The 20,677-nt window shown below is 41.2% G+C and overlaps 1 protein-coding gene across 3 annotated transcripts in view; it reads right to left on the bottom strand.

Annotated features, from left to right (window-relative positions):
* kif2a (kinesin family member 2A) overlaps positions 1-20,677 on the bottom strand; it is a 138,023-nt gene that overhangs the window by 52,590 nt on the left and 64,756 nt on the right. For all 3 annotated transcript variants that reach the window (XM_041186342.1, XM_041186254.1, XM_041186168.1), the window contains one exon: positions 12,263-12,425. In XM_041186342.1, coding sequence (XP_041042276.1) covers positions 12,263-12,425 — 163 coding nt within the window. The remainder of the gene's footprint in view (positions 1-12,262; positions 12,426-20,677) is intronic.

Raw genomic sequence — 20,677 nt, forward strand, 5'->3', positions numbered from 1 at the left:
CGGCACAGTGGTATATAGTAGGGAGGGAGATGCCCTGGGAGTCCTCAACATTGACTCTGGACCCCATGAAGTTTCATGGCAACCCACTGGTGGAAACATCTTCTCAACATTTACCCTGTCAATCCCCCTCAGAATCTTGTACATTTCAATAAGATCACTCCTCATTCTTCTAAACTCTAACAAATAAAGGCCTAACCTGATTAGCTGTTCAGGATAAGTCAACCCCTTCAGCCCAGGAATCAACCTAGTGAATCTCTTTTGAACTGCCCCCAATGCCAGTATATCCTTTCATAAATATGGGGACCAAAACTGTACACACTACTCCAGGTGCAGCCTCACCAACACCCTGTACAGTTGTAAGAAGACTTCCCTATTTTTAAACTCCAATCCCCTAGTAATACAGGCCAAAATTCCATTTATCTTCTTAATTGCTTGCTGCAGCTGCATGCTAACTTTTTGTGCTTCATGCACAAGAACACCAAGATCCCTCTGTTTTGCACTTGTTTGGAGTCTCTCTCCATTTAAATAATAGTCTGGCTTTTGATTCTTCCTACCAACGTGCATATACTTTCCCACATTATACTCCATTTGCCAGGTCTTTGCCCACTCACTTAACCTATCTATATCCCTTTCTAGCCTCGTGTCCTCTTCACATTTTACTATCCGACCTACACTTATTTCATCAGCAAATGTAGCAACCAGACCTTCGGTCCCTTCATCCAAGTCATTTATATTAATTGTAAAAAGTTGAGGTCCCAGCACTGATCCCTATGGCACACTAATTACATCTTGCCAACCAGAAAAAGATCCTCTGTTTCCTGTTACTGAGTCAATCTTCTATCCATGCCAAAATGTTACCTCTCCTACACCTGAGTTTTTATTTTTCGCAATAATCTTTGCTGAGGCACCTTATCAAGTGCTTTCTGGAAATCTAAATACACCACATCCCCCGGTTCCCCTTTATTTGCAGCATGTGTTAATTCAAAAAAACTCCAATAAACTGGTTAAACATGACTGCCTGGTTACCTTGAATTTTTCCAAGTGCCCTGTTATATTTGTAATAATAGGTTCTAACATTTTCCCTAAGACAGATGTTAAGCTAACTGGTCTATAGACTCCTGCTTTGTGTATCCCTCCCTTTTTGAATAAAGCAGTTACATTCAGTATTTCCCAATCTAATGGAACCTTCCCAGAATCAAGGGAATTCTGGAAATTTAGAATCAACGCATGAACTATCGATAAAAACAAAAAAACTGCAGATGCTGGAAATCCAAAACAAAAACAGAATTACCTGGAAAAACTCAGCAGGTATGGCAGCATCGGCGGAGAAGAAAAGAGTTGACCTTTCGAGTCCTCATGACCCTTCGACAGAACTTGAGTGAGTCCAAGAAAGGGGTGAAATATAAGCTGGTTTAAGGTGTGTTGGGGGGGGGGTGGTTTGGGTGGGGGGAGAGAGAGAGAAGTGGAGGGCGTTGGTCTGGTTGTAGGGACAAACAAGCAGTAATAGAAGCAGATCATGAAAGCGGGTTTTAGTAAGCACCTTGTCAAACACCAGGAGAGAAATGGAAAGCAATGAAGGTGAGCAAGGCAAAAGAGAGATATGGAAATCTTGTCGCAGAGACGAACAGAACTTCTTCAAGGAGGTAGGCATTTCTTGAAGAGCAGTGGCAGTCAATTAAATACAGAGCTAAAAACAAAAAAACTGCGGATGCTGGAAATCCAAAACAAAAACAGAATTACCTGGAAAAACTCAGCAGGTCTGGCAGCATCGGCGGAGAAGAAAAGAGTTGACGTTTCGAGTCCTCATGACCCTTCGACAGAACTGTCGCATCAACTACCTCACTAGCCACTTCTTTTAAGACCCAGGATGAAGTCCATCAGGACCCAGAGATTTGTCAGCCTACAGTTCCAACAATTTGCTAAATGCCACTTCCCTGGTGATTGTAATTTTCCTGAGATCCCCCCCCTCCCTTCCATTTCCTGATTTACAGCTATTTCTGGGATGTTACTTGTATCCTCTATAATGAAGACAAATGCAAAATACCAGTTCAATTAATCTGCCATCTCCTTATTTTCCATTATTAATTCCCTAGGCTCACTTTCTGGAGAACCATTGCTCACTTTGTTAACTTTGCTTTTTTTAAATATCTACAGAAGCTCTTACTATCTGGCTTTATATTTCTTGCAAGCTTTCTCTCGTACTCCAATTTTTCCTTCCTTATCAATCTTTTGGTCATTCTTTGCTGTTTTTTATATTCTGTCCAGTCTTCTGACCAGCCACCCAGCTTTGCTCAATTATATACTTTTTCTTCAAGTTTGATATTATCTTAATTTTTTTAGTTAACCATGTTTGGTGAGTCCTCTCTTTGGAATTTTACTTTCTTGTTGGAATGTATCTATTCAGAAATATCCCTTTAAATGTCTACCACTGCATCTCTATTGACCTATCCCTTAACATAATTTGCCAGTTCACTTTAGCTAGCTGTGCTTTCATGCCCTCATCATGTCCTTAATAAAGTTTAAAATACTAGTTGTGGACCCACTCATCTCTCCCTCAAATTGAATGTAAAATTCAATCATATTGTGATTGCTGCTACCTAGGTTCGCCTTCACTATGAGGTCATTAATTAATCCTACCTCATTGCACAATAACAGGTGTAGTATAGCCTGCTCTCTGGTTAGCGCCAGAACATGCTGTTCTAAGAAACTATCCTGAAAACATCCTATGAATTCCTCATCTAGGCTACCTTTGCCCAGTTGATTTTCCCACTCGATATGCAGATTAAAATCCTCATTATTATCACCTTACCCTTCTGACAGGCTCCCATTATTTCTTCCTTTATATCCCGTCCTACCATATGGTTACTGTTAGAGAGCCTGCACACTGCTCCCAGAAGTGACTTCTTGCCCTTATCATTTCTCATCTCTACCCAAACCGTTTATACATCCTGGTTTCCTGTACAGAGGTCTTCCCTCTCTATTATGCTAATATCATCATTAATTAATGGAGCCACCCCCTCCAACTTTTCCTAGCTTCCTGTCCTACATCCTATGTGCATTCATATACAAAGACTTAAGTTTTATCCTTTCATTATTTTTGTAACCTCTAGCCTTATTTGTTGATTTACTCTTAGATTTATACTTTCTCCCTTCCTGTCATGGTCTGTTTATCATTTTCCACATTAATACCTTACTCTCTTGCCTTTTCACTATTCTTTGAGTCACCACATTTTCTGAAATTTGATCCCTTACCCCCACTATTTAGTTTAAAGCCCTCTCTACATTCCTAGTTATGCAGTTTGCTAGAACATTGGTCCTAGCACAGTTCAGGGGTAGACTGTCCCAGCAGTACAACTCCACTTTACCCAGTACTGGTGCCAGTGTCCCAGGAACCAAAACCCACTTCTCTCACTCCAGTTTTTGAGCCACGTATTTATTTCTCTAATTTTGTGTATTCTATGCTAATATGCAAGTCGCTCAGGCAATAACCCAGAGATTATTACCTTTGAGTTCCTGTCTTTTATTTTCTGCATAGTTCCTCATACTCTCTATGTAGAGCCTTTTTTCTAGTTCTATGTTGTTGGTACCTACATTGACCATGACAACTGGATCCTCCCCCTCCCACTGCAAGTTCCTCTCTAGCTCTCAGCAGACATCCCGAACCCTGGCACTAGGCAGGCAACACAGCTGTGTGAACTCTCGCTCTTTGCTGCAGAGAACAGTGTCAATCTCCCTCACTATATTGTCCCCTACTACCACTACATTCCTTTTTGCTCCCCCTTGCTTAACTGGCTTCCTGTACCATGGCATGGCACCATGGTCAGTTTGTTTATCTACCCTGCAACCCCCACTCTCATCCAAACAAGCTGAGAAAACCTCAAACCTATTGGACAATTGCAAAGGCTGAGGTTCCGGCATCCTAACCTCTGGATCTCCTTACTTGCCTTACTCACGGTCACATCCTCCTGTCCCCTGGTCACTGAGCAAATCTAAAGGTGCTATCTTAAGTGGTGTGACTGCCTCCTGATACAAAGCAATCAGGTAACATTCCCCCCCCCCAACACCCTCCAACCACCCGCCGACGTGTTGCACTGTCTGTAGCTCAGCCTCCAGCTCAACAACTCTGAACCAAAGTTCTTCAAGATGCAAGTACTTATTGCAGATCTGGGTCACACTGGCATACAGGAGCTCCTACATGCTGCAGCCTTGACACATCAGCTTTCCTACCATCCTTAATGTGTTTTAATTAATCACTTAATTATAATATTTGCTTTTTGAAAAATTCATTCACGGGATGTGGGCTTCGCTGGCTGGGCCAGCATTTATTGCCCATCCCTAGTTGTACTTGAGAAGGTGGTGGCGAGCTACCTTCTTGAACCACAGCAGTCCATGTGGTGTAGGTACACCCATAGTGCTGTTAGGAGGGGAGCACCAGGATTTTGACCCAGCGGCAGTGAAGGAACGGTGATATATTTCCAAGTCAGGATGGTGAGTTACTTGGAGGGGGAGGCAATGGCATAGTGGTATTGTCGCTGGACTAGTAATCCAGAAATCCAGGGTAATGCCCGGGTTCGAATCCTACCACAGCAGATGGTGAAATTTCAAATCAATTCAATAAAAATCTGGAATTAAAAGTCTAATGATAACCATGAAAGCTTTGTCGATTAAAAGTGACACCAAGTTCCACTGAGCAGGCTAACAGAGAGATGGGGCAGAATCTTGCCCCCGTCGGGCAGGATCGGCGGGGGTAAGCGGGAAGCTGACGGCCGCCCTCGATCAAGGCCAGACCGCGATTTCACGCTGGCGGGCCAATTAAGGCCTGTCCAATGTGAAACACGAGCATCAGCACTGCCTGAGGGCAAGGGGAGGAGGCCGAGCAGGGCAAGCGCGAGTGCGCGCTTCATAACCTCCCTGAGGCACAGAGCTGTCTCAGGGAGATGAAGAGTTTAAAAAATTTTTGAAAAATGTTATAAAACATGTCCCCTCATGTGACTCTGTCACATGAGCAGGGACATGTTATTAATTAAATTTTAAGGCTTTTATTTTTCTTTGCTTTAGGAAACCTCATCGCGCCCGTGGATGAGGTTTCCTAAAAAGTGCAAAGGCCGCTTGGCCTTTTCACCAACTATAAGGAGTTTTTAAAGGCTGAGTTATTTAAAATCCCAGAGGGAAATTTAAAACAACTGTCATCAAACATACCAATTGAAAATATAGGTTGAGTTGCAGCCCTAAATTCAGTTCTTGAGAGGTTTTTATATCAAACTACGAGACATTTATTAATTTACAACAAATTAAATATTTACACATGGCTACAAATTACTATCATAATTTTTTATAAAATTCCCAAATTAATCTCCACTAAGACAACAATGACCAATAGACTTTACCAGATACCAGCCAAAGTATTTTCACCTTATGAATTCAAAATGAAGTTCCTTTCCATTTGTTCCTTTACAGACAGTTGTAGGCTCACAGCTGCTCTGATGTTACGTACCTCTGCCCTATACACACAAAACTCCCTTTTGCTGTACCTAGCACTTCTCTTTGAATGTAAATTCTCATTGTATCACCAGGCCCTTGGAACTCCTTTCATAGTACCAGTTTTATTAGTAATATAAACATTGCTTGGTGTCTCCTAGCTAGGTGCAAAGTTTCACTCCCACTCTTAAATGCGCTAATCAACAAAATGCAAAAGTGCCTCTCCCTCTATTTACATCTCAAAACTACTATACACAGCGCCCAGAATAGCTGGCTTCAATCCAATTAAGACACACACAGACACAGCCACAGACTAAACCTCTATTTAAAAAAATAATTTCTAATAACATTATATACATCAATAGCTTCATGACAGATGGGCAGCAAAAAATTTCTTTTAATAGCCTTCTTAATGGTCTTAACAGATCTTTTAATTATTGGTGGGCATGCTGCCGACTCTGGCACACGCCTGCTGACTGAAATATTGCTCGACTGCTTGTTGACATCGGGACGCTCGCCAAGCATCAATGTGCATCATTTTATGCTCAAACAGATTGGGCGTGCACCCACCTGCCGAGCTAAATATTTTGCCCATGAAGTGGAAAAATGATATGGTTGATCAGATTAACAGTTGCAAAAAGAACCAGGAGGGGATAACAGACCACTGTCACAATCATAGAAGATGCTACTTGTAATTTTGGCTGTTTTGGATGGAAGCCTAATGAGAGATCGAAATGAAGTTGCAGGAAAGATGGGCAAGGATTTTGAAGGGTAAAACACATTCAACAACTTGAGAAGAAAGGTAGGTTGTAAACAGGGTGGTAGTTTGCAAGGACAGAAGCTTCAACAGTGAATTATTTATATTTTGAGTGGATGATGACAGTAGTTTTGAAAATGGTGAATTCAGTACCTTCAGAGAAGAAACTATTTACAAGGTCAGCCAGAATGGTCCTTGGAAAAAAAGTTGGAGGGTAGCAGTTTAGTGAGCAGGAGGAGACGGGTCTCAAAGACAAGATAATCCCAGAGAGAGGGCATGTGGGGGGATGGACAAGAACCAGATAAATGTGGCTTCAGGGAAGGAAGAGGTTTGGCTTGATGGAAAAAGAAGAGATGAAGCAGTAGAAAAGGACCTTTTTGTTCCAGCAGTGAGAGAAACTGACTACGTAGTAATCTAAGCTTTGCAGACCAGGTCGTTAGTTGTCTGGACACCCTTAGCTTATAATAAATTAAATTCTTTGATGTTTCTGTTATACTTCCTCTTCTAGTTAGTTCTTCCTGAGAGGAGCTACAGAAAAAAAACCCTGCACTCTTCATAAAGAAACATGAAAAGTGCTTGCTTTTGAGTTCCAAAAATCATTGGACAGATAAGGTCAGAAGAAACATGCACCAGGAAAGGAGAAAAATCTTAAATCCCATGCCTTTGGAGAGTATAGGCCTCTGCAGGTAAAATTTACTGAATGGTCATAAGACGTCTTAAACTTGCATTATTACTTATTTAATGTGCTTGTATCATGAAGCTATTAATGTATATTATATTATTGGAAAATATTTTTCTTTTAAAATATATGTTTAGTCTGTGGGTGTGTCTTAATTGGAATAAAGCTAGTCTGGGTGCTTTGATGTGTACTAGTTTTGAGACATAAACAGAGAAGTAGAGGTGCATTTGCATTTTGTTGAATAGAGCGTTCAAGAAGTGGGGTGAAATCTGGCACCTAGCTAGCAGAGACCAAGCAATGTTTATATTACTAATAAAATTGGTACTATGAAAAAGGTTTTATTGTTAGAAGAGTGGAATTCAAAGATGCTGGTGATACAATGCGAATTTACATTCAATGAGATGTGCTGGATATAACCAATAGCAGTTTGTGTGTTTGCAGGGCAGAGGCAATGTAAGATCAAAGCAGCTGTAAGCCTACAACTGTCTGCAAAGGAATCCAAGTGAGAGGAGCCTCACTTTGAATTTGTACGGTGAAAATGCTTTGCCTGCTGTCTGGTAAAGTCTATTGGTTATTGTTGCCTTAGTGGAGAGTAATTTGGGAATTTGTTAAAAAGTTATGATTCATTTAGTTTAATATAAAAAAAACCTCTCGAGAACTGATGGTCTGATTCCTGAATTTAGAGTTGCATCTCAAACATAAAAATATAGGTTATGACATTTATTTAAAATTTCCCTCTGGGATTTTAAAATAACTCCGCTTTACCAACTGCTGGGTCATAGCAGCTTGACATTATGTTATCTTTTAGGCATACCGAGCTATTTGTACCAACATGAAAAAAAGAACTTGCATTTATATAGCACCTTTCATGTTCCTTATCACACCCCAATGTCCTTTACAACCAGTAACCAGAGAACACAGATTTAAGGGAATTGGCAAAAGATCTAGAGGAGACTCTTCTACATAGCAAGTAATGATCTGGTAAGGGTGTTGGAAGCAAATTTTATAGTAACTTTCACAGAAATAAGACTACACCATTCAACTGCCTTGAGCCTGTTCCGTCATTCAACTAGATCATGGTTGATCTGTATCTCAAGTACGTATGCCTGCCATGGTTTCATAACCTATAAAAGCCTTGCCTAACTAAATCCACCAATCTCAGTTTTGAAATTATCATTCAGCTTCACCTCAACAGTTTTTTGGCAAGAGTTCCAGGTTTCCACTACCCTTGGTGTGTAGATGTGCTGCCTGACATCATCTTTGAATGATTTAGCTTTAACTTTAAGGTTTTGTTCCCTTGTTCTGGGCTCTTACCACAGGAAATAGTTTCTCTCTATGCACTCGTTTTATCATCCCAAACACTTCAATTAAATCATCCCTTCATCTTCTACATTCAATGGGCTAAAAGCCTAGGCTAAGCATCATAAATTTATCTTTTTTGGCGCCATCATGAACATGAATACTCAGTGATGTGTTTGGTATTAGATCTTTTTAAAAAAACTGCAAGACAAAGTCTGCAAGGTCATAGACATCGGCAGTTGTTTTCTTTTCCCCTTCAAACATTTTTTTCCTGTATTCCTGGTTTACTTTACTCCCCCAAACCGCCACCTCCTTTCTTCCTTTGGAGGCACAAAACACCCCGAAGATATGACTCATCGTATAACGCAAGATGGAAACACAATTCTCTCAAACTAAAACCGAAACCAGCTACAATAGACTCTAGGAAATACCTGTTGCAATTGAGACAATTTGCATGTCCAATCTTGATGTGTACGAGGCAGAATGAAAGGGATAATATTAAAAACCAAAGGGGAAATAAAATCATGGAAAAATGAAAAAGATGGGGTGAGTGAGAGGTAGAATGAAGGAAAGTGGCAAACAAAAGGGAATTGGATACATACTTAATAGGAAAATTTTGCAGGGGTATTGGGAAAGAGCAAGGGAGAGAGACTAATTAGATAGCCCTTTCAAAGGGCTGGCACAGGAACAATGGATCAAATCATCTATTTCTGTACTGTATGATTCTCACAGAGGTCTACAGCACAGAAAAAGGCCCTTCGGCCCACTGAGTCTGCACCAGTCAAATAAGTACCTAACTATTCTAATCCCATTTTCCAGCACTAGTCCCATAACCTTGTATGCCATGGCATCACAAGTGCACATCCAAATACTTCTTAAATATTATGAGGGATTCTGCCTCTACCACCCTTTCAGGCAGTCAGTTCCAGATTCACACCACCCTCAGGGTGAAAAAATTCTTCCTCAAATCCCCTTTAAACCTCTTGCCCCTTACCTTAAATCTATGCCACCTGGTTATTGATCCCTCCACCAAGGGGAAAAGTTCCTTCATGTCCACCCTATCTATGCCCCTCGTAATACACCTTGATCATGTCTCCCTTCAATCTCCTCTGCTCCAGGGAAAATAACCCCAGTCTATCTAATCTCTCCTCATAACTAAAACTCTCCAGCCCAGGCAACATCCTGGTAAATCTCCTCTGCACTCTCTCTAGTGCAATCACATCCTTCCGATAATGCGGATTCCAGAACTGCACACAATACTCTAGCTGTAGCCTAACCAGCGTTTTATACAGTTCCAGCATAAACTCCCTGCTCCTATGTTCTATGCCTCGGCTAATAAAGGCAACTATCCCATATGCCTTCTTAACCAACTTATCTACCTGTCCCGCTACCTTAAGGACCCTCTGATCCTCGGTACTTCCCAGGGTCATTCACCATTCATTGCATATCCCTGTGCCTTATTTCCCCTGCCCAAGTGCATCACCTCACATTTGTCTAGGTTAAATTCCATTTGCCACTGATCAGCCCATCTATATCCTCCTGTAATCTAAGGCTATCCTCCTCATTATTTATCAACCCACCAATTTTCGTGTCATCCGCGAACTTACTGATCAATCCTCCTACGTTCAAATCTAAATCGTTTGTATATACCACAAACAGCAAGGGACCCAACACTAATCTCTATGGAACCCCACTGGACACAGGCATCCAGTCACAAAAACACCCCTTGACCATCACCCTCTGCTTCCTGCCACCCTTAGCCAATTCCGGATCCAATTTGCCTTGGATCCCATGGGCTCTTCCTTCGTTATCAGTCTCCCCTGTGGGACCTTATCAAAAGCCTTGCTGAAGTCCATGTAGACCATGTCAAATGCATTGCCCTCATCTACACACCTGGTCACCTCTTGGAAAAATTCAATCAAATTGGTCAGACATGAGCACCCCTTAACAAAACCATGCTGACTGTCCTTAGATTAATCCCTGCCTCTCCAAGTGTACATTAATTCTGTCCCTCAGAATTGCTTCCAATAGTTTCTCCACCACTGAGGTTAGACTGACTGGCCTGTAGTTCCCTGGTTTATCCCTTGCTCCCTTCTTGAATAATGGCACCACATTGGCTGTCCTGCAGTCCTCTGGCAACTCTCCTGTGGCCAGAGGTATTGAAAATTATTGCCAGTGCCCCTGCTTTCTCCTCCCTTGCTTCACTCAACAGTGATACTGGGATACATTCCATTCGGGCCTGGAGATTTATCTACTTTTAAGCCTGCCAGACCACTTAGAACCTCCTCCCATTCTATGGTCATTTCTTTAATTATATCACAGTCCTTCTGCTGATTTCCATTCCCACGTCATCCCTCTAACTTGTGAACACCAACACAAAGTATTCATTTAGAACCCTACTTACGTCTTCCAGCTCCACACACAAATTACCACTATGGTCCTTAACGGGCCCTACTCTTTCCCTAGTTTTCCTCTTACTCTTAATTTACTTGTAAAATAACTTCAGATTTTCCTTATTTTGCCTACCAATGTTTTTTCATGCCCCTTTTTTGCTCTCCTAATTTTCTTTTAAGTTCCCCCTTATACATTCTATACTCCTCTAGGGCTTCCTCTATTTTGAGCCCTTGGTATCTGCCATAAGCCTCCCTTTTTCTCTTTATCCAATCCTGTATATCCCTCGAAATCCAGGGTTCCCTGGATTTGTTGGTCCCATCCTTTGTCTTTACTGGAATATGTTGGCCCTGTACTCTCCCTACTTCCTTCTTGAATGAGTCCCACTGCCCTGATGCAGATTTACCTAAAAGTAACTGCTCTCAGTCCACTCTGGCCAAATTATATCTGACCTTATTAAAAATCGGCCCTCCTCCAATTTAGAACTCTGATTTCTGGCCCATCCTTGTCCTTTTCCATAACAACCTTGAACCTAATGGAGTTATGATCATTATCTGCAAAATGCTCCCCCACTGATACCTCTACCACTTGCCTGGCTTCATTCCCTAAAATTAAGTCCAGGACCGCCCCCTCTCTAGTAGGACCTTCTACGTACTGGCTTAAAAAGCTCCCCGGATGCATTTTAAGAATTCTGCTCCCTCCGAACCTATCACACTATGACTAACCCAGTTAATGTTGGGAATGTTGAAATCCTCCACAATTACTACCCTTTTATTTTTACACTTCTCTGAAATTTGCCTACATATCTGCTCTTCTATTTCTCTGACTGTTTGGGGGCCTATAGTACACTCCCAGCAATGCGATTGCTCCTTTTTTGTTTTTCAGTTCTACCCGTATGGCTTCATTTGAGGAGTCTTCTAAGATGTCATCCCTCCTTATTTCTGTAATTGATTCCTTGATCAATATTGCGAACCCCCCCTCCTCTTTTACCTCCTTCCCTGTCTCGCCTGAAGACCCTATATCCTGGAATATTGAGCTGTCAATCCTGTCCCTCTCTCAACCATGTCTCTGTGACAGCAACATCATACTTCCATGTGTTAATTTATGCCCTCAACTCATCTGCCTTATTCGTCAGACTCCTTACATTAAAATAAATAACATCCAACCTTGCCAAACCCCTTGTGCCTTAAGATTCTGTGAACATTGTATCAAATACATTGCAAACTAAAGTACTGTAGCGTAGACCACGTAGCTAAGGCAATAGGAGGGCTGCCAGTGACTGCGGAATTATAGGAGTTATTGCCATTATGGGGTGGAAATGAGAGAAAAACAAAACAAATCCAAAGACACAGCAGCAGACTTTGGATTCAGACTGTTCCTTTAAAACTATTACTGATGAAAAGTACAATAGCACCAAAGCTGTGATAATTTAAATACCTTTGGGAAGATTTGCTTTAAAACATTAACAAAAAAGATATTTGCCTGTACTAACTTTCAACAGTTAAGTCATCTCCAAATACAACTCACCTAATCTCAGTATATTGGTTTAGCTCAAGTGCATATTATTGCTTGACTGTTTGTATTAGCATAATAGACACCCATTTGCAAATTTGTCAGTTAATAGACAATTTTCCTGAAAAACAATAGATGTTGCTTACCTGTAAACCATTTCATTAGTAGCAGTTTCATCAAAGGCATAGTCAAAACGAAAAGTTTGGTTTTCTAAGTACTTTGTTAAATCCACTTTTTGTTTTGGTTCATGAACCATTACAACATCCTTACTGGGAATTGTGATTACATCAAGATCCCTGATTGCGTTTTCTGAAAGAGATTAAGTCAAGCAGTTATTCTTCACTTCTCATGCTGCTGTTTTGGCTGAACAAATCTCTCTTCATTGGACAGGAAACTTCTTCCAAATCAATATATCCAATGAGCTTCTTAAAACAGTTCCTTATCATGATGAATTATTCTCTATATCCGATCACAATCAATTTGCTTTAAGTCATCAGATTTTGTGTAGTGTCAGTGAAAGCTTGTAAGTGATTTTCTTCTGCTTGAACACTGAAGTCAACCAGAAATACATGGGTCTCCAGTGGCCCAGGGTTGAGTCTTAAGTTGAGCCCAGTCAGAAGTATTACAAAGCATCTGTCATCAGCCATATTGAAGGGAGTAATGGCAGATTGCGCTTTGAAGGAGGTTTTGCTTCTAAGAACAATACCTCCCATCAAGTTCATTTTCCTCCACCAGCTCAGATATTGGTTCCTTTTTGGGAACCACCAGTAAAAATTAGCTTTAACAATGAGGATTTAATGATTAATCACTATTGGTGAACATCCAGTTGCTACCAGCAAACTCAGATCATACAAACAGTTCTTCCTAATTTGGCTTCAATTCTCATATTTGTCACGAAGCCTAAACTCCTGAATCAAGATAAACAACTTTTTGAATGTTGCCTGAACCACATCTTAACATAGATCTTACGAGTAAATAACCTAAACATGAGTAAAGATACAGGTGCTGAGGTTGCAGATAAATTGTGATAGACAGGCATTTTATAAACAGTAAGAATACCTCACACTGGTAGGTATGAATCTTGAAATTGAATTTCTAAAATCTTTTACAACATGCTCAAATGGTTATGTAAAAGCAATCACCACAGACATTTATTGTTAACTACCAATGATATGGGAAGCTGCTGATTTGGAATAATATTTTGAATTTCTTCTTTTCTGAGAAAGTTACAAATATAAGATCAGGAACCAGGCAGGAATACAGGAGTTGTTTTAGTGAGTATGCAGCACAGTACAAGTTAAATATACCTCAATTGATTTAAAAAAAAACAGGAGATAATTGATCTCATTTGCCAGTAGAAACACCAGCTCCTGGTTTATCAGATTAAACTGAACATTAATTTGAAAAATGATTAATTCCAGTATGGAGCTCAAGCCCCAGACAAAGCCGTGGAAATTCTGATAACCAGAAAGATTAAATCAAGTCTGAAATTAGTGCCAAAACATTTAGTGCTTCCAGAGCAAAGAACGAAAAGGGAGACAGCTGGAATAAAGATGAAGAAAGCATGAAGAACAATGACAAAAAAGATAGAGATTGGAAAGTTAAGGGGGAAAAGAAGAGAAAATGACTGGGAGGCTACAGGAGACATCACAGATTCTGTGCCTAGCATTTCTAAAACTCTGAAAAGGGAAATCATGCCAGAGAACTGAAGGGTGATCATCAACCTGAAATGTCAACTAGTTTTCTCTCCAATATGCTGCCTGGCCTGATGAGTATTTCCAGCATTCTGTTTTTTATTTCCCACTTTCAGCACCTGCAATATTTTATTTTTGAATAGAGAGGTAGAACAGTGGTCGAAAACAGAAATAAAAAAATGTATGAGTAAAAGAAAGTTTCTCAGAATGAAAAATACCAATAAACCATCACAGCTGGATACATTTGAGCGCGTCAAGGTTGCACAAAGGGCCATGTTCATTGAAGTTAAAGAGGGCCTGTGATGAACTAAAAAGACAATCAGCCTTAGTCTGTGTTGCCATAGGCAGTGATTTAAAGCAAAAGTGAAAGTTTTCCCTTGAATTCACCACGGGTGACCCAATTCTTATTTAAAGAGAGCATTCCAAGATAGCTCCTGCTAGGTCTTCTCGATTCTAGCTTCTAGCCTGCTGTGGCATTTTTAGTTTTTTGCACCTTAGCTGGGAAATTTCAACTCTTATGCTGAGCTAGCTCTGAACTGTTTCAGCTGGTTCCACTGCTGCCAAAAGATCTTTGTTTGCTATTTCTTGCCTTCTTCCCATTTTCACTGATTCCATTCACCTCTTTGTTGTTGTTTGACTGGGTGACTGATGACCGGGTGTGGAGGGCATGTGAGTCCAGGAGATGTTTGGGGGCAGAGTTTCTGTGAATGCGGAGACATGGCTGCAAGGGGATCAGGACTGGGAGCTAAAGCAATATATACATCCTATCGAAAAGATAGGCAGATTGGCAGAGGGGTTGGGGTTGCTTTGTTAGTAAGAAATGAAATTAAATTGCTAGCAAGAAACGATGTAGGATCAGATGATGTAGAACCTGCGTAGGTAGAGTTGAGGAACCGCAAAGGTAAAAAAACCATAATGGGAGTTATGTACAGGCCTCCGGACAGTAGTCAGGATGTGGGGCACAAGATACACCAGGAGATAGAAAAGGTGTGTAAGAAAGGCAAGGTTACAGTGATCATGGGGGATTTCAATATGCAGGTAGACTGGGAAAATCAGGTTGGTAGTGGATCCCTAGAAAAGGAATTTGTGGAATGTCTATGAGATGGCTTTTTGGAGCAGCTTGTGGTAGAGCCCACTAGGGAACAGGCAAGTCTAGATTTAGTGATGTGTAATGAGGCAGATTCGATAAGGGAGCTTAAGGTGACCATAGGAGTAAGTGACCATAATATGAATTTACCCTGCAATTTGAGGAAAAAGCTGGAATCAGATGTAACAGTACTCCAGTTGAATAAACGCAACTACAGAGGCATGAGGGAGGAGCTGGCCAGAATTGACTGGGAGATGAGCCTAGCAGGAAAGACAGTGGAACAGCAATGGCAGGAGTTTCTGGGAGTAATTTGGGAGACACAGCAAAAATTCATCCCTAGGAAGAAGAAGCATACTAAAGGGAGGACGAGGCAACAATGGCTGACAAGGGAAATCAGGGACAGCATAAAAGCTAAAGAGAAAGAATACAATGCGACGAAGAGCAGTGGGAAACCAGGGGATTGGGAAGCCTACAAAGAACAACAGAGGACAATTAAAAAAGAAATAAGGAGGGAGAAGATTAAATATGAGGGTAAACTAGCCAATAATATAAAAGAAGATTGCAAGAGTTTTTTTTAGATATATAAAGGGTAAGAGAGAGGCAAAAGTGGACATTGGGCCGCTGGAAAATGACACTGGAGAAGTAGTAATGGGGAACAAAGAAATGGCGGAGGAACTGAATAGGTACTTTGCATCAGTCTTCACAGTGGAAGACACGAGTAACATCCCCAAAGTTCAAGAGAGTTGGGGGGCAGAGGTGAGTATGGTGGCCATTACCAAGGAGAAGGTGCTAGGAAAACTGAAAGGTCTGAAGGTGGATAAAATCACTTGGACCAGATGGATTGCACCCCAGAGTTCTGAAGGAGATAGCTGAAGAGATAGTGGAGGCGTTAGTGGTGATCTTTCAGGAATCACTGGAGTCAGGGAGGGTCCCAGAGGACTGGAAAATCGCTAATGTTTAAGAAGGGAGTGAGGCAAAAGACCGGAAATTACAGGCCGATTAGCCTGACCTCGGTCGTTGGTAAGATTTTAGAGTCCATTATTAAGGATGAGATTTCAGAATACTTGGAAGTGCATGGTAAAATCAGGCAAAGTCAGCATGGTTTCAACAAGGGGAGGTCATGCCTGACAAATCTGTTAGAATTCTTTGAGGTGGTAACGAGTAGGTTAGACAAAGAAAAGCCAATGGATGTTATCTCCTTGGACTTCCAGAAGGGTTTGACAAGGTGCCACACAGGAGGCTGCTCAGTAAGATAAGAGCCCATGGTGTTAGAGGCAAGGTACTAGCATGGATAGAAGATTGGCTGTCTGGCAGGAGGCAGAGAGTGGGGATAAAGGAGTCCTTCTCAGGATGGCGGCCGGTGACTAGTGGAGTTCCACAGGGGTCAGTGTTGGGACCACAAATTTTCACTTTATATATTAATGATCTAGATAAAGGAACTGAGGGCATCCTGGCTAAGTTTGCAGATGATACAAAGATAGGTGGAGGGACAGGTAGTATTGAGGAGGCGGGGAGGCTGCAGTAGTATTTGGACAGGTTAGGAGTATGGGCAAAGAAGTGGAAGATGGAATACAACGTGGGCAAGTGTGAGGTCATGCACTTTGGTAGGAAGAATAGAGGCATAGACTATTTTCTAAATGGGGAGAGAATTCAGAAGTCTGGAGTGCAAAGGGACTTGGGAGTCCTAGTCCAGGATTCTCTTAAGGTTAACTTGCAAATTGACGTGGTAGTTAGGAAGGCAAATGCAATGTTGGCATTTATTTCAAGAGGACTAGAATATAAAAGCGGGGATATGCTGCTGAGGCTTTATAAGACTCTGGTCAGACCACATTTAGAATATTGTGAGCAATTTTGGGCCCTGTATCTCAGGAAGGATGTGCTGGCCCTGGAGAGGGTCCAGAGGAGGTTCATGAGAATTATCCCAGGAATGAAAGGCTTAACATATGAGGAACATTTAAGGACTCTGGGTCTATACTCGATGGAGATTAGAAGGATGAGGGGGGATCTGATTGAAACTTACAGAATACTGAAAGGCCTGGATAGAGTGGACGTGCGGAAGATATTTCCATTAGTAGGAGAGACTAGGACCCGAGGGCAAGCCTCAGAGTAAAGGGAAGACCTTTTAGAACAGAGATGAGGAGAAACTTCTTTAGCCAGAAGTGGTGAATCTATGGAATTCATTGCCACAGAAGGCTGTGGAGGCCAGGTCATTGAGTGTATTTAAGGCTGAGATAGATAGATTCTTGATCTGTAAGGAGATCAAAGCTTACGGGGAGAAGGCGGGAGAATGGGGTTGAGAAACTTATCAGCCATGATTGAATGGCGGAGCAGACTCGATGGGTCAAATGGCCTAATTTCTGCTCCTATGTCTTATGGTCTTATGGAATGCAAAGCTTGAAATATTTCCATGGAAAATGGAGAGCCAAGAAGCTGGGTAGAAGCTACCATAAGCCAGTACAGCTGATCTATTGCAATATCAATCTATTGGATCAATTGCTATATCAATCACCAAGGCCATTACTCATCTCCAATGTACCTCTAGATCAGCTATATTGGTTTATGGTAGCTTCTACCCAGCTTCTTGGCTCTCCATTTTCCATGGAAATATTTCAAGCTTTGTATTCACTGAAACTCTGCCCCCAAACATCTCCTGGACTCACATGCCCTCCACACCTGGTCATCAGGAGTTTCAAATTGATTCCACCTCATTTACAATTCAACTTCGGCCAGGATTTTCCGTGGGAGATTCGGTGGCCCAGCTAAAAGTCCACAAACTTTCGGCGGGACCAGACTATCCAGGCAGCAGCTAGGGCCAGAAAATCCCATCCTTCATCTCACCACAGAATCTCTGTATAACTTTAGACCTATTATGCCTTGTACATATTCTCCACTTACAAATATAGAGCATGTCTATCCTGATCTTTGCCATGCCTGTGCAACTTAAGGGTCCCTGTGTCTATCTGCATGCACAGTTTGGCTGCCACTCCAGACCCAGGATCATTACTTCCATGTCCTTTTGCTTCTCTCTACCCCAGCTGTGCCCTTCTCTCCTGTCTCCTCACTGTCCTGCTTCCCAGTCACACTTACTTTAATTCTCTCTGGCACTTTGCCTCCAAAAGTCCTATCCCCACCCTTCACTATTCCTTAATCTTCCTACTCTACTCTCATTGTCCCTCTGAGATGAACCACAGCTTTCTTCTGTTCCTCCATCAGTATTCTTATGAACAGCAACCCAAACTGCCTACTCCTACATTAACACAGTTCAAAAGTACTTCACTAGCCGTAAAACACTTTGAGACATTTAGAGGTTGTGATATATAAATGTAAGTCTTTCACCCCATTCTCTTATCAACCCCATTCACCCAGTGCTTGCTTATCTACAATGGCACTCAGTCAGCTTTGATTTTTAAAATTCTCATCCTCATGTTCAAATTCCTCCATGGCCTTCCCCCTTCCTTTCACTCTGACCTCCTCCAGCCCTACAATCCTCCAAGAACTCTCCATTCCTCCAACTTTGGCCTCTTGTCAAACCCTCAATTCCATCACTCCACCATTGGCAGCTGTGTCTTCAGTCATGTAGGCCCCAAACTCTGGAATTCCACCCCCTAAATCTAAACACCTTTTTTGCCTCCCTTTAAGATTGTGCTTAAAACTTCTTTAGCTAGGCATTTGGTCACCTGTCCTAATGTCTTCTTTGATTTGGTGTCAAATTTTTGTTTGACTACACTTCTGCAAAGTGCATTTGGATGTTTTACTATGTTAAAAGGCCTATATAAAATGCAATTAGTTGTCATCAGTAATTGTCAAAACGTTTTACAAAGAAGTATCTTAAAGTGAACATATCCACAATTTTCCCTGGGAATGTGTCAATATGGAGATATGGCTAATTCTGAGAGAGAAGTCAAGCTCAGTTCCAGTTATCGCCAGAGAATGAAAAGTCATCTATGCTCAGTCAATAACTAGAAGGGGATCAGGAATCCCAAATCAATGGAAGCATAGTTTTGTAAGGAACACTTGATAGAAAATTAAATGGCAGACAATAACATAATGCGCAAGAAAGTCTAAAACAATTCAAAAATGAGAGAAAAAATCTTTCTGTGGGCAGTTTTGGAAGAAATTTCACTATGCACATGAAACTTTCAGCAATGTCATATCAACATATCATGAAGTGTTATACCACCATGGCAACTTCCTGGTTGCCCCATTTCCAAAATTACAATAAACTGGATATTTGGAGTATAACATGGCTCCTTTCAAAAACTGCCATTTTTCTATCTACTATCTTTCATTTTCCTGCTACCTTGTTAGTTCCTGTCTGCTACCTGGTGGGGTTCTGCCTGCCTCCTGGTTCCTTAATGCCTGTTGCCTCCAGTTGCGTCTTAATGCTCTGAAGGGCATAGTTTCTGGAAGAGGGAATGTGAGCATATAATTTTATATCACTTCCATTAGCAACTACAGAACTACAAATAATCACTACAATATTTATTAAAGATCCAAAATAGCCAGCTGTTACTTGTATGCTACACTTATCATGCAGTATTTATTTCACAGCAAACACCACCACAAAATTATATGCAACCTTGTGACACGGATCAGTAATTAGTTGAGGAGGCAGAAGGCAGATGGGGATAAAGAGAACATTCTTAGTTAGGCAGGATTTGACAATCAGAGTGTCCCTGGGATCCATTCTGGGGCCTCAACTTCTCTGGATTATTTCCAATGCCATACCATGGGAAAGTAGAAGTTATATATTATGCTACAGGCCAAACAGGAATAATAGAAGTCCAGACACTAATATAGCAGGTAAATAGGCAATGGCAGTACAGTGAAATAATGACAAAATAAACAAACATCTGTAAGATGTGAGTTAATGGTTGGCTTCAAGTTTCACTTAAGAATGCTAGGAGTCCTGGAAATAAAATGGGAGAACTATACGTATTTGCTGGAGAGGTAGGCTACAATATCATTGACATTACTGAGACTTGGTTCAACAACAGCACGGGTTGGCAAACAAAGGGATACATGTTACTTGACAGACATAGAAAAAAAATGGCAGTGATGATCTTTATGTGGAAGAAAATGTGATAGAAGAGATGGACCCATCTGATCAAGTGCAGATTTGGTAGAATTTGTGGGCAAAAGGCACACGGGGATGGAAACTTAGTGAGCATCTGCTACAGTGGGAAGCAATTACAATTATATCAATTGAGGGGTCAAATGAATAGGGTCTTTTTTTGGGGGTGGTGAATCCCAACTGGTTGTGAAAATTAATTCCCTCTAATTTAAAATATCTATTGTCTTGCAAAATCAGATGCAGAGACTCAAGAAAAGAAACATATGCAATGCAACCTGTTTTTTCTTTAGAAGAAAATGTGGACCTGGATCATTTTTAGGCCCTGCAGGTAAGGCTACTTTAAAAAAAATACAGCACCAAACATTAGGCTTTCATTTCTACTTAGGTATGAAGCAAGGGACATAGTACACTGAGATAATTATCCCACTGATAGCCCTCAGAAGATTGAAGACAATCAAACATTGATTGAGATAACATAGCAAGATTGCAATTATTCATGAATGAGAAACATTGATACAAGAGGGGTGAAGAGTTGCAAAAACTGTCTAGTAATCAGTGACCTTGTAGAGCAAGATACAGGATCTTACAAAGGCAGGCAAATAGTAAGTGTTTATGGCATGCATAGCATTAAATCTTCAGGAACGGGAACCGAAGAATACATATCAGCAACATCACTGTTACAACAGGAGACAAATACAGAGCAAAC

The sequence above is a fragment of the Carcharodon carcharias genome, chromosome 1 (assembly GCF_017639515.1).
Source record: "Carcharodon carcharias isolate sCarCar2 chromosome 1, sCarCar2.pri, whole genome shotgun sequence".
NCBI lineage: Eukaryota > Metazoa > Chordata > Chondrichthyes > Lamniformes > Lamnidae > Carcharodon > Carcharodon carcharias.